This window comes from Orcinus orca, chromosome 10 (assembly GCF_937001465.1).
Source record: "Orcinus orca chromosome 10, mOrcOrc1.1, whole genome shotgun sequence".
NCBI lineage: Eukaryota > Metazoa > Chordata > Mammalia > Artiodactyla > Delphinidae > Orcinus > Orcinus orca.
In genome coordinates this window covers 13,442,365-13,456,982 of record NC_064568.1, presented here as the reverse complement: position 1 = coordinate 13,456,982, position 14,618 = coordinate 13,442,365, and the positions used below count along the sequence as shown (strand labels likewise).

The 14,618-nt window shown below is 38.6% G+C and overlaps 1 protein-coding gene across 5 annotated transcripts in view; it reads left to right on the top strand.

Annotated features, from left to right (window-relative positions):
- Positions 1 to 14,618, top strand: part of CNTN4 (contactin 4) — a 966,359-nt gene that overhangs the window by 451,869 nt on the left and 499,872 nt on the right. For all 5 annotated transcript variants that reach the window (XM_033437184.2, XM_004274769.3, XM_049715562.1 and 2 more), the window contains one exon: positions 13,686 to 13,827. In XM_033437184.2, coding sequence (XP_033293075.1) covers positions 13,773 to 13,827 — 55 coding nt within the window. In that variant the 5' untranslated portion in view covers positions 13,686 to 13,772. The remainder of the gene's footprint in view (positions 1 to 13,685; positions 13,828 to 14,618) is intronic.

The following is a 14,618-nucleotide window of genomic DNA, read 5'->3' as shown; positions in this document are numbered from 1 at the left end:
GTGGCTGAAATGTGAGAATGGACCAGAGGGATCTGGGCTGCTCAGATATGGGACTTTTCTTAAGCTGACCTATAGCTTTACTGGGGAATCTGCCATTGATGACCCATTACTCACATTCTTCCTTCAGACAGGTAACATGCTGCCCAGCTCCTATGTTACGTTAAGAAACCAAGAGCCAGAGAATATTTTTTTCCTGAAATTATCTGGTTGCTATTAGAAATATTAAACTCTCTTTATTTGGGGATATTGAAAAATTTTAAAGAGTGAATAATAAGTATTTTTAGAAAAATGAGAGGAGACTTTACTACACATTTGTCTTTAGACAAAAGTTGGTCCCAAAAGGCCAGCCTGATTGTTGCACCTGAAGGAAATGATTTAACTGTGAAGGCAAACCTGGGCCTTTTCCTTAGCAATAGCAATTAACCTAGACGAGCTTTCCCTTAAGTCTGTTTTAAGACAACAGAACTGGTGGGCATATAAATATACACAGGAATAATTGCAGACCCTGCCTGTCCTTGTTCACCTGCACTGTTCATTTACAAATGCATGAGGTATTTCTGGAAGTTATTCTCAATTAGAATGTAGCATAATGTTGTGTTTACTGAATAACAATGTGTGAAATATGTCCACTTAGCACAGTGAAGCACTTACAAAGATGTGAAGGTTTTTTTTTTTTAAACTCTTTTCTCATATAGAACAAATTATTCTGTGTTGACAACTGGACCCTGAGATATCCCGTGTGTTTATATATATACACACACACATATATGTGTGTGTTTGTATACATATGTGTGTGTATATATATAGTATGTATGTCACAATCATAATATATATTCACAATCAGATATATATATACACACATATGTATGTATATATAATGTATATGACTTATATACTGTTTCTATATTTTATTCTGGCTAGTTAACATTGCTCAGAAATGCAACTTCTAATGTCCAGACTGAAGGGTGTGTGGAGTTCTGTGGTTGTAATGGAGGATCAGGTGTTAAAAAGTAGTGGGATGAAGCCATGGCTTAAGGTTTTGGGGATTTGGATCAAAGAGAGGCTTCCTTGGAGTCCCTATTAATATCAACAAAACAGAAGCAATACATTTCTTCTCTGATTATTTTCCTGGTTTCTCTGAGCATGCTCATCGTGGCTCCCAGACTCATTCCTCAATTGTGTGAACTCAGGAGAAAGTAGCATCTCTTGGGCGGAATTGGTGCCAGAGCTTTGAAGTAACACAAGTCTGTCATTACAACCTGATGCATTTCCACTACCATTGCTACCGCCCCACTTGAGGGCTTACTGTGAGCTAGGAACATAGTTAAAGTCATACAAAAATATTCATTTTTGATTAGGAAAAATCTGCCTTCTTGCACTCAGCTAGACACTTGGAAGGCTATTTCATTGTATTTATGCAGGTTATTCTTTCTCATCCTTCAAGATTACTGGTTCCCAAGTAGTTTTTGGTTTTCCTTTAGCAGAGCTTCTCTAAGGTAACTTGGGGTACAGTCTGAGCCTGAAATGTGATGCTGCCGAGGGTCAGATGAGAACTTACATATATTTACAGTTATATAAACTTAGGTACCAGGAGGACATATTTCATCAAGTTTCTTCCTACACTTGAAAATACTTTCCTGAAACTTGCAGCTGAGGTGTGGTAAGTGAAGGGCTGGGAGGCAATAATATAAAAACTTGAACTGTGTGTAGGAATACACTTTAACATAGGTCATGGAGTTGAATTTTCCTAAGTAACTACAACTATTTAGATCATTCTTTTGTTGTTTGCCACATCTCTGAAATAGCCTCAAAGTTGAAGTTATCACTTACTAGAATTATATTCTCAAAAATGTTTTCATAGATAGTTCAGCTGTGTCTTAGTTTCCATAGGTAAATAGAATTGCTACATTTTGTTCTACCAACAGCAGACCTAGACTGCTAATTTAGGGAGGAAGTTTGATGTCATGAACAAATATGATATAGTATTACATCTATTCCCATCTTCATACTTTTCTCTCTTTACATAGATCTCACATGTCATTGCAAAGAGCTCACAGTGATACTAAATAAAAAGTTTAGGGAAAACCTGGGTGTTGTGTTTTTAGCATACAAGAAGTAAAGAATTCTGGCTTTACTTATTCTTCATTAAGAAAAGCAGAGTAATCTTTTTTCTTCATACCTTAACTTGTCTATTCAGCAGTGTAATTTCAATTAAATTGGAAGAAAGTCAGTATTGTCAATATGGATTGCAGCCTGGGCATCCAGACTTTTTTTTTTTTTTTCCTACATCATTTTTCCTCTGACCAATGTGTCTCCTGTGAGCACACTTTCATGATCATTGAACTTTCTCTAGAAATGATGTGGCGTACCTAAATATAACATCTAAACTGGCATTATGTGTGCTCATATCTTTCAAGGAGGATAGATCCACTGTTATAAAAACCAAAAATGGATTTTTTTTCCAAAATTTTACTCTCAGGCTAGGAAATAGTTGATACAGTATTAGCTTTATTTTGAAATAATTATAGGAAAGTTACAAAAAGGGCTACAGAGTTCCTTTTCACGCTGGTTTTCCTAGTGTTAACATCTTACATGGCCATAATATAGTGATCAAAAGCAGGAAAGTGACATTGGTACCATTCAGTTAATGAAACAGCAAGCCTTATTTAAAGTTCACCAGTTTTTCTACTAATGTCCTCTTTCTCTTCCAAGACCTAATCCAAAATCCCACCTTGTTTGCAATATTCATTTCTTTGTACTGTCCTTTAATTCATGACAATTCCTTAGTCTTTCCTTTGGTGATCTTGACACTTTTGAAGACCGCTGGTCAGTTATGTTGTAGCACCTTACTCAACTGTCTGATGTTTTCTCATGATCACACTGAGTTTAGGCGTTGTTTGCAAGGAGACCACACACGAATACTGTGTCCCCCTCACTGCTCCATGGCAGAGGGGGCTTGAGGCCAATATGAATTGGCACTGGTGATGTCAGCCTTGATCACTTGGTTAAGAGGGTGTTGGCTAAGTTTCCTCATGTCAAATTATTCTTTTCCCCTGAGTCTTAGCTTTAGACAAAGACGCATGTTTTTATTCTTAATTTACTAAGTATTGTATACTCACTATACTCTTTTATACCTCAGTTTCCCTGCCTAAAAATTATAATACTGGAAGCTAACGCTCATCCCAAACAGTGTAGACTTAATACACTGTCCTTTAGAGATTCTCAGATAAAAGCCACTTTATAACTGGAAATGATCACTCTATCACATTTTAAATAAGAACATAAGTGGAATGGTTAAAGTAGATTGGCAGCATGTGCTCATCTCACACCCAGAACTACAGGGACATCTGCTCTACATGTGACAGGCCAGGCCTGAAATCTCGTTCCCTGAGAACCGACTAATGTTTGCTCAATTTGGCCTAAGTCAGCCTGATTAAACAGAGAGCACGTTGATCACTTTCTACCTATTTTGGCTATTAAACTAACCAATGAATAACCATGACTTGATAAGGGCTATAAAAACCTTTTTTTAAACTGTCACATTTGCAATTTCTGCTGTTCTTATAAGGGGGGAAGGTGTCCCTTGGCATGCTAATGATTCTCGATCCATATGCAATAATTCAGTCTCATTAGTTTGTATCTGGTGATGAAATATCCCCACCAATGCAGAGAAAGGCATCCTTCACACACAGGTTTACCAGCTGTCTCCTCTATTTTTCTTTTGGAATATCACTGCTACTGGCCTTGATACAATATGCTGAGAAGAAGTTAGCCACTTACAGGTCTAGGAGAAAGCAGTGGAAGGAATACCAAAGAAGTAACTGACTCACTGGCCTCTCCAGGCCTCACTTTCTTCTTTGACAAATGGGAATAATGATATACCTACCTCCTCAAGTTACTGTGAGGATTACATAGTTCATGTAAAATCTTTGGTTACTAACAGACATAGTATGTACTCAAGAAAAAAGCTTGTCGTTTTCTCTCTCTATCATCTTTCATGCCTGAGATACAGATCAGGGTGCAAAAAATAAATAAATGAAACAAGGAAATGGAGGCAATCACTTGCTTAAATAGTTTTGTATAATATGCAGTGGATTTCTGGAAAACTATTTGATACCAAAGAAGAGTTCAAAAGAGTTTGTCAGATGATCTGGAAACGTCCTATCCTCTGCATGCAGTCCTAGACCAAATGACAATGATGGTGAGGTGTGCCTATAGGAATTTAGCTTTTTCTTCATGAAAATGAGTTCCATGGGCAAATAAACTGGAAAGTGCACTAGAATGCAAACTCCATGTCGACAGGACTTTGTCTACTATGACATCAAGGGTCTAACATACTGTGTTTATTCATCAAATTTTATTTAGATAATGTTCCAGTATATTTATTTCTATAAATAATAGCACAGGATCTAGAATGTACAATTTGTTTACCATTTCGTGAGATGGCAGGCTCTGAATATAAATCCTGTTTTACCACTTCACTAAAGAGTAGGGTAGTTTCATGTCCCACACTCCACTTAGACTTCTAAGCTTCCCCTAGGTAAGGCAAAGTCCATGTTAAGACTGTCTTAGAGTGCTAACCATTTTACATGCATTAGCTCACATACTTCCCTATGCACTTCTGATGTAGATGGCAGTCTCCATCTTATAGACAAAAAAATGGAGCATCCAAATAACTTTTCCAAAACATTTCAGGCATTGGATATAGAAAACCAAGATTTGAACATAGATCTGTTTCCAAAGGTCATATACACTCTTGATTCTTACTGACACACTTTCCTGGTTGTCCACTGTTCCGAGCCCCCCTAGAGCCCTGTGTTATTTACACCACCAGTAGAATAAAATAAGCTCCATGAGGGCAGACTATGTGTGTCTTATTCATTTCTGTATCATGTGGCATGTCAATTAGTAGAAATTTAGTTAATAATTTGTGAGTGAAGTACAGAGGATCAATGATTTTAGCCTGTTTATTTTTATAGCCTGTCATAATTTGTGCATTTATGTTTGCAGTCTTACTTCTACTTCTGTTTAAGTAGATACAGACTCTGTTTTAGGCTACCACCTATCTGATTTGCCTGTCCAAGCAGTCAGCAAGCTGTGCATAGTGATGAATATACTGGTAGCTTTACTTCCCCACTAAGTGCATCCAAGTAAAAGCTCTGAAAGTCACACGGTTCTTTCCACTTTAAATCTGACACCTAATATATTAGGTATTAGAGTGTTTTGTGCTTACCTTTAGCTCTTCTTTGGTTTAGGTGATTAAAAAGTGCCTGTTGCTGTCTGTATGTGCGACATGCTTCATTACCAGTGATTTATTTGGGAGTTTAGCAGAATTGGCACTCTGCAGCACACCAGTGGGCAGAAGGAAAACAAACGTGAGATGATTGCTAAGAACGCTTCTTTCCTGCTCTGTTGGTAGCAGCCTTAAGAAAGTTTGCAAAGTTTACTTCCCATTACCCAGAAAGCAAGACTAAGACTGGCGTCTCTGGGAAATGTCATTTCCCCCCACCCCCAAATTCCCCAGTTCCTCCACGCACTCTGCTCTGATGCTCAGGAGGGAATGCAACGGGTCTTGGGTTTTTCCCCTTTGTCAGAGTGAGCTTCCTGCATCCATGTGTCTCCTGAAGCCAGGTGCTTCCACTGCTTGTCCATCTTCTTTTCCCAACAAGTTTACCTTCTCAAAGCCATGCTCAACTTTTTTAGCAGAATCCAACTAAAGAGATTTTCTCTTATATTCCTTTCAACAACCCTGAATCATCACTGTCACTTTGCTGAAGAGAAAAGTAAGGCTAACCTAGGTTAAATGACTTGCCCGAGGTCAACAACTAAATGGTAGAGCTGGGACTTAAAGCTGGCTTGTGTGATTCTAAAGCTGATGTTTTCAACCACCATAGGGAAGGCAAAGAAGTTTTTATGTTACTTACAAACCGTATTGATTTTGTTGTGCCTGCTTGAAATGCTACCTGGAAAAGATTCTGGGACTGCCCTTGGGCTAAGTGGGAGAAGGTCCATGCTCAATTAGCATTGCTTTCCCTGGGAAGGGGCCATGGAGGTGCCGTGTTTTTTCCTGTCTTCTGCTATGATCTACTTTTGTTCTCATTTCTGTTGTACTGAGAGTATACTAATGTGGGAATGATATTCTAAAGGGAAGATGAAGTATCAGAGAAGCAGTCTAAATAAGAGGAAGAAAAAAACATGTATCTTATACGTACTACAGTTAATAAGCCTGTGTTATAACTATTTGGGAGAATTTCAGGAGAATGGATAAACATCTATACTCTGAAGTTAAACTTTTAGGGTTGCTTTCTAGGGTGATGGAAATATTCTACATCTTGGTGGTATAGTAGTGATATGACTACATAATTTTTTCAAATCTCATTAAACTTTACACTAAAAAGAATGCCTATCAGTGTATGTAAAATATACTTCAGTAAACTTCTGGGGAAAATATTCAGAGTTTATGTCCTATCTCCATTACTTCTCAGCTCTAACTAAAGACAACATACTTAACCTTTAAAATGATATTGTTGTCTACTTAAAGTGTTGTTTTAAAGATTATATGTGTTAATACTTAATAAGAGACTACTACATAATAAGTGCTTCATAAAGGATATCTATTATTTATCATCTCCTCAGTTATTTCATATTACATTCTACCATTACATTGCCTCCAACGCTGTTTAATAGTTTAATCACATATCCTTTTATGTTGCTTTTTAATTACATATGTTGTATTGGAAACTCACAAATATGTAAGTTTCATATATGAATAATTGCATAATATATTTAATTATATCTTTGAATGCAAGGCTTTTCTGTTTTCATCTAAAGGATGCTAGAACACGAACCATATCTGTTTGTTTTTCAACTGAAATGTAAAAGTGTTCAGTATCTACATGTCCTAAATAAGTATTTATTAAAGCTGATGGGCTACAAGGTGTGTTTGAACATAATGAAAGCATTAGATATGGTAGAATGTTTAGAATGAATCTGTAATATATACCTAGAAACCTAAGCAAATAAAGAGGAAAGTATTAAGTGTTAAAAAACCCAACTCTTACGGAAAGGAAGCATAAGCAGTTTACTCTGGGACTCAGTTGAAAAATTATTAACCAAATTAAATAATGTAACTAAATTTGGACAACAGTGGAACCAGACGTTTGTGTGTGTGTTGTATGTGTGTCTGTCATTGGGAGTGATTATATGAGAAAGCTGAATTATTGTCATCCATAAAAGAAACTAATAATACGTAAGAACCCCAAATCAAGATATAGTAGTATAAGCATTTTTTTGGTGAAGATTGCGATACACATCAGAAAGGCAACCTATTTTCCTCGGGAAGCAGTTCTCCGAGGGGAGTAGGAGTAGGTATTTAAGCTATGTTTATGTATTACTTTAATAAAAGTAAAAATTAAATACAGCTTTAGAAAGTAGTACAGTAAGTGATTACCTGGTGGAGACTATGAATGGTGAATATGTATTTGTGGCCTGGGATTACATTGCAGTAACGGCACCATACATAGAGCTGAAAAGCAGTGTATCTCAGACAACTTTGACGCATGAGAAGATGACGTCATCTGAGAAATTGTGAGATGTCTAATTGGTGATGACAAAGGCAGAGTGACCACCATTCATTTATTGAATTAAATCTTTTGAATACGCACCGTCTTTCTGATGTAATGATGCAACAGGACTTAAACGATTTTTAGAAACAGTCTGATCCAGACCACTTTTATTGGTGAAAAAACTTGCCCAGCGAGTAAATAACAGCACTGAGCTACGAACCCAGTTGTTCTGAATCTCAATCCAGTGATCTTTTGAAATAACACACTTTGATTATTGCAATGACTTCAGTTCTTGTTTTTAAGATGGTCTGCTGAGTAGCAAAATGTAAAGGTCTAACATCAAAGGAGAATAAGGTTTTATAAGGAGAATATTTGTTGAGAAGGTGGTAGTGCTTATATATTCTAAGAAACTTTAATATGGGATTTTTCATAAATAGTGTGTAGAATTCTTTTGGCTCTCAGAATGTCTAAAAGATATCCTTCAGTGACTGAGTTGATAAGATGTTGGCTAGCTGGCTTTTATTCCAGAGTGTGTCTTAATGTAATCATCATATTTCTGGTTAGAATTGCCACAAGTGGCAGACACCATTTTGCCTAGAAAGCCTTTAAAAATGGGGATAATTGTCCCCATTTAGCTGACCCTCTGTCCTCAAAGTCCTCTGTAATGTGATCTTATGATGGAAATAGAGTCCCAATCAGCCACTGAGTAGCTGGGTACCATCTCCATAAGGAATTCCATCTCATGCGTGCCTACCTGTTGGTTAATAAGCGCAGTTTTCCAAATGTATTATCCAGTCCCTCTTACATCTTCTTTACACTTAATACTTTCCTCTTAATACTTTCAGATGCTTGGGACAAGCAATCCAAAGAGAAACCAAGCAACACACATTTTTTCACATTCCTGGCAGACTACTTATTTCAGTCTCCACTGAAGTAGGGAAGACCTCAAGGAAATAGACATGGAAATATGTTTCTTGTAGAAGATAGAACAAAAAGCAGGAGAAAATCTGTTAAGCTAATTTGATTGCTATGAATTTTCATTATCCAAGAGGAACCTGTAGACCAGATACCATAAGGATAGAAAGTACAGATTATTTGTACCCCTAAGTTGCCATATAAACTAAGTTATATAGTCAGTAATCTTTTCTACCCAGCTGAGTTGTCATCCTTTTGTGGGCAGAGGCTTTGACCTTGACTCTTTGCATTCTGCATATTACCATTTGAATAATGAGCACTCAATAAATATCTGTTGACTGACTAAATATTAAGATTTGACTGTATGCCATTTTCCCTTGAAATGATTGACAGGTTGCTTTCTGAGGAAGCTGAATGTGTCTCCTGCTTTCAGTTCTGCTCACTGCTTCCTTGCCATTATGATTGACTGCACCGCTTATTAGTTAATTGTAGAGTTAGAAAATGCTCAGCTATACACTGGGAACTGTGGATGATCCTTTTTAAAATTCTTGCCTTAAGAATGGCTGCATCCTAAATAATAATTAGGAAGAAAACAAATGTTCCTGTTGTTCTTACGTTTAGAGGGAAAGAAGCATTCCCAGCTGTGCTCTCACAAGGAGTTCTGAATTCACACTAGTGAAATGCACTCTTCTGACAAGGGCTCAGCTCTGAAACCCATGCTCTATTTTGCATTATGAATATTATGCAGATTCTGTATCTCTGCTCCCTGGTATCTGGTTTCTATTCTGCAGAAGGGCAACATGAAAAGCAGAGTTAGGAGGGTTACCACCAGAACTTTATGTCACCCCTTTAAAGACACATTGTTTTATTTACATTTCTGTTGCTGTGGTAGAGAAGAGCACAGTACTTGAAGTATGAAGACCTAGATTTGAATACTGGCTCTGATGATTTCTAGATGTTTGACCTTGAACAAGTTCCATTCATAATCTAATTTCCAAGATTATAAGTTTAAAGAGGATTAGTGATACCTGACCTCCAGGGTTGTGATGAAGGTTAAATAAGAAGGGAATGTAAAAGTACATAGTAGATCCATGAAAGATGTTAAATGTATTCTTTCATTTACATACTATTTATTGACTGCCTGCTCTGTGCCATGTAATTCTCCATGAGCCTCTTAAATACCTATGAAGAAACAAATATTACTACCTTTGTAAAGTTTAAAATCTCGGAGGGGATTTGAATTAGAATCTACACAATAAGAATAATTGATATTCACTTTCAAAACATAGGTCAGTTAAATCTTACAACCACGTGTGAGAAAGATAGGGCTCATGGTATGAGTCCCAAACGATAGATAAGCAAATATGTTTACAAAGGTTGTGGCTTCCCCAAAATTGATAACTAGTGGCAAAACCAGGATGAAAGAACTCAATTCACTTCATTCCAAATCCAGTGTTTTCCCACTCTGTCTTACTGCCATGAGGTTTTGAAAACTGTGTTGAATATTGGAAGTATACTTCGTAATTAGAGTTCACCTGTTGAGCAGAGGAGACAAGCAATGGGGAAAGTAGATATTCTCTGTTTCTGGGGATTGCATGTAAAGCAGATCCCCATACAGGGAAACCAAGTTTATTCAGAACTTCTCCCTGTTTAAAGTCATTTCCACCCTCTCCTAGTCTTCAGATTCAGGTCCAAACTCTTTAATATACATTCAAGACTGTTCGGGCATCAGGTACCTGCCTTAGGCAGTGCTGTACTATGTTTAGCAAGGGTGGCTACTAAGTGTCAAGGCCCTGACCTTGGTGCCTTCCATACCCTCTCACTAATCCTTACAGTAAGCCTGGATGATGGGTATTCTTGTTATTTTACAGATGAGCCACACAGCTGGAGAATGTAGGGCCAAGATTAGAGCACAGGTGTGAGTCCGCTCATTGTGCTCCTTCCATTTTCTTGTGTTGCAGTAACTTGAAGATTCTCTAAATTCTCATGCCTGTCAGTTGCCCTTGCCACTTGGCTTAGAATTTCCTTCCTCCCTCTTACTTATCCTTTAAGACACAGTTCGAACTGTTAGCCCCTTTGGAGAGCATTCTTGAAGCCCCTGCCTTACCCCACCCCCTGGCTCAGTTAGGTGACTTTCCTTTAGCATCCTCAGCACCTTGTCCTTAATAGATTTACTATGTTAATCCCACTGAAATATAATGCCTGGTTTAATCGCCTTTCTTGCCAAGTAAACAGTGAGCTCCTTGAGGATAGGGCCCTTACCTCCATCACCTCTGCACCTCCACCCCTAGCATTGTCCCTGCCCCCAGTAAGCACACCTGCTTATTTGTTGAGCTGAATTAGAGCATTTGGATACCAGCAGAATTTTAATTTAGCAAAGTGCTAAAAGCAGTCATTATATGATGAGAGCCTGCATGTAGGTTCTTGGAAACCAAGATGTTTATGGAAGAACTGAGTCATGATTTGTCTTACACACTTTAGACTGAGTTCTTTAGCATGACTCTTGCTATATAAGAATTGTTTGAAGTGTTGAAGGCTGGAGGAGTTTGGCTGTGTGGAGCAATGTGTACAGATAAACTGTGGGATTCTCAATTATTCATATCCTTCTGGCTCAGCCAGAGAAAGCAAGCCAGTCCTGTTTCATTGTGTGGCCCCCTCCCCAGGATTTACGAGTCTAATTCTTGATCAAGGTCAAGAACAGTTAGTGCTGAGTACACTACCTTTTCCTACAGCCACCTTAGGGTAAATCAGAGAGAGCTCCAGGCTGCAGGGGAGATCTATTACTGCCATAACTCTCACCTCATCCCACAGCTTGCTTTCTGGTTCTGGCAGAAAAACGGAAATTATGAAACTTTGTATCCTGCACCACAGTCCCACATGAGATTCATCAATCTTCAGCTCCCTTCAGAAAACCCTGTGCTCTGGTTAGGACTGCCCACCAGACGAATTACCATCAACAACCCCATTTTTTCTGATTAGTGAAGGTGAGCCTTACCTACCTGGATGTAAATAAACACCAGTCGGGTTCTTGAAATCCTTCATCCTTAAAAATCTACAGCTCGTAACAGAGCACACACTGTAAATAGCATCCTATCTTGAATTAAATCTTTAAGGTGTAATTGGATACATTTTCTAAGCTAATTTTAATTGCTTCAAGATACTGCTTAACAACGTAGATCAATCCTCTGGTCTGAGATGACATTTCCGTCGCAAAATTAATTATTAATACCCTGATCATTTGCTAAAGACATTAATAGTTTTCATTGATCAGCACATCCTGTTTATCTAAAATGGCCTAATTACCATGCATGTCAGAAGAGTATCTGAACATATCCAGTTAGAGACACGGCCCACTTTTACGCCACATCAGCACATCAGAAGTTAAGAGTCCCTTTTGTCTTCACAACATATCTACTCTGGCTTTATCAGAAACTGAGCTATTTAAGGACGCAAAAGAAAGACGAGTTCTCTAATGATGGTTCTTCACTTTCTGTTCGCTTCATGGTAAACATAAAGGCTTCTGAGTGACCACGTGGCATCAATTAATGCTAAGAGCCCTTGATTGAGGACCTCATGTTAGTCCATGTTGATCCATGTTCTCATGTAAACCTGTGTTCGCTCTGGTAAGTGGCAGTGAGAGGAGAAGACCCAGGTTATCATCAGCTTAAAAAATATCAGGACTACAATAATAATCATATCTAGCATTCGTATGGTGCTGTGTGGTTTTCAAAGAGGTTTCATGTACTTAACCAGGACGTTTCTTTTGAAACAACCTTGGGAGAGAGACGGGGTGGGGTACGTAACCAGGACCTGGGAACTGGTTACCGCCCAAGCTGTAAACAGAGTGTGTCTTCTGCTTTCCTAGATTTCTCCCTTATTTGGTTAAATGATGAATAGGAAGAAGCATCATTCTCATCTTTCAAACACCAGTAGGAGCTCATCTCCTTTATGAAGTCCGGAAACTGTCCTCCTTCCTTCAAAATGGCATGTTGTGTTGCAGTTTTATGAAACTGCAGGCAACTGAACCCACTGGAGTAGGAGATTCTTACGGCTACATACGGCTGGGATCTCCATTTTGGCAGGTCCGGTGCCTCACTAGTGTCTGGCAAGCAAAAGGCACTCCATAGATGCATAAATCCATGTCTGGCTCATAGGATGGATGGGAGAAGGGATGAGTGGATGAGAGCAAGCCAAGCACAGTGTGAGTTCTGTTTTACCGAGGTCATGTTGCAAAACTGTGGTACCTGAAGGCAATTTGGTGGTGTTTGGCTCCCTCGATGTTTTAAAAGAATCTTTTGAAGTGGTTTCCAACATTTAAAACTTGGGAGATTTTCAAAATACAATAATGTTTTCAACTTTTCTTTGAAAAGTTGTAAGTGCTTCTGCAACCCTAGGTCTGTGCCCCACATGTTAGCCATCAGCATGAGCTGGGGCGGGGGGGGTACCTGCCCCTTCAGACAGGATGTACCCTTGCCTCCCAAGGGCCCGTGAATGCTGCCTGCTTCACCTGTCCACTTACCTGCTTTGTACATCGTACACAGAACAAGCAGCCTTTCTTCACCATGGAGTTCTCCTGTTTTAAGATTCCTGGCTAACAGAAGAATGACTGTTCTTACTCATGCTCTAGATTTGTCCAAAAGAACCTAGTAGACAGCTACTCATACTTAGTAGGATTTTTCTCTGTAGGCATTGGAGCTGCATATTTCTGTTGCATTTTGGGGATGGAACATGGAGCATTGGGGGAAAAAAATGTTTGAATTGATGGGGTAGTTATAATTTTTCACACATGTAACTCCATTCTAAGACTTCAGAATTTCTCTTTAAAGTCCACCAATGCTAGCCCTGTTTTGTTCAGTGGAATTTCTTCTGTATTCACTATTTTGGGTGTATTATTAATTGGAAAATAAATAAGAATGGGGCCTGGAAACTAAGGGACTGGAAAGGGTTGGTTCACATCTGATCAGAAGCTGTTCCTACCTGCGCTTAGTAGCCACAGGGACCTACCAGCTTCAGTCTCTGCCCAAGTATTATTGGGAAGAAGGAAAGGAGCCATATTTGCTTCAATTCAAAATTTAACGTGCCTTCTCTTCTTCAAGAGTAGTTTTCCAGAAGCATTTTTATTTGTACTCAAGGAAGGATAAATTTTCAGAGCGCACAAGGAGAAGTATTCCCAAATCTCATTGTATTGTCTCTTCTCTCCCACAGATTAAAGGTTGAATACAACTTAAAAGAAACAGCTATTTTATTCACTTGTTATTGGACTTGAAACTCCTTTGACCTCAGAAACTGAAGATGAGGTTGCCATGGGAACTGCTGGTGCTGCAATCATTCATGTTGTGCCTTGCAGGTAGAGTGTCATTTTAGAACTTTTTGATTTAAAAATGCCACTGTATTTCACACTAATTCAAAAGCGGGCCCTCAGTTTAGATGGCAATGATAAAATCGTAAGAGTGCGCGCTACTATGACTAGCGTTTGCTGACACTTCTGAATACTCTCTCCTGATAGTCTTTTAGTGCCTCTTTCCATGGTGTTGTATCCAGAGCTAGACATTGATGTTTCACCTGTCTGTGTGGTCCTTTTACAGTTGTTTGAGCCATTATTTAGTTTGAAAGTTGTTATTTTTGCTCCTTCCAGTGCTCAATTGCACAGAGATATTGGGCAATAAAACTGATAATATAGAGTATTGCCTACTTTGATGTCATTGGATGGAAGTTTATCTGGGTGACTCTTTCAATATCTTTGTTGGTATCACTCCGTCATTTGATACTTTCTTTTTCATGGCAATACACCTATAGCTTAGCAGGAGCCGGAAAGCATAGACACAAGGCTTTTACCATACTCTCATGGTCACCCGCTAGACAAGGGCTTTAAAAAGTTCAAACATGCTATTTATTACCTTCTTGGTTTTCTGGAAGATAGGAGCCTACCAGCTGACATACATAACTCATTGTTGATGCTGCCTAAGTCCAGCATGCACTGAGAGTTGGTTTCCAGGTTGGGATGGCGGGTGTCTTTCCAGGTCTTTTTGAAATGAGTCTAGTTCGCCTGTTTTGTTATTCAGAGTGTCAAGTCCAAGAGGGACACCTGGAATATATCTGTGTTTTTTACAACATAAAACAAAAAATGACTTTTGGATC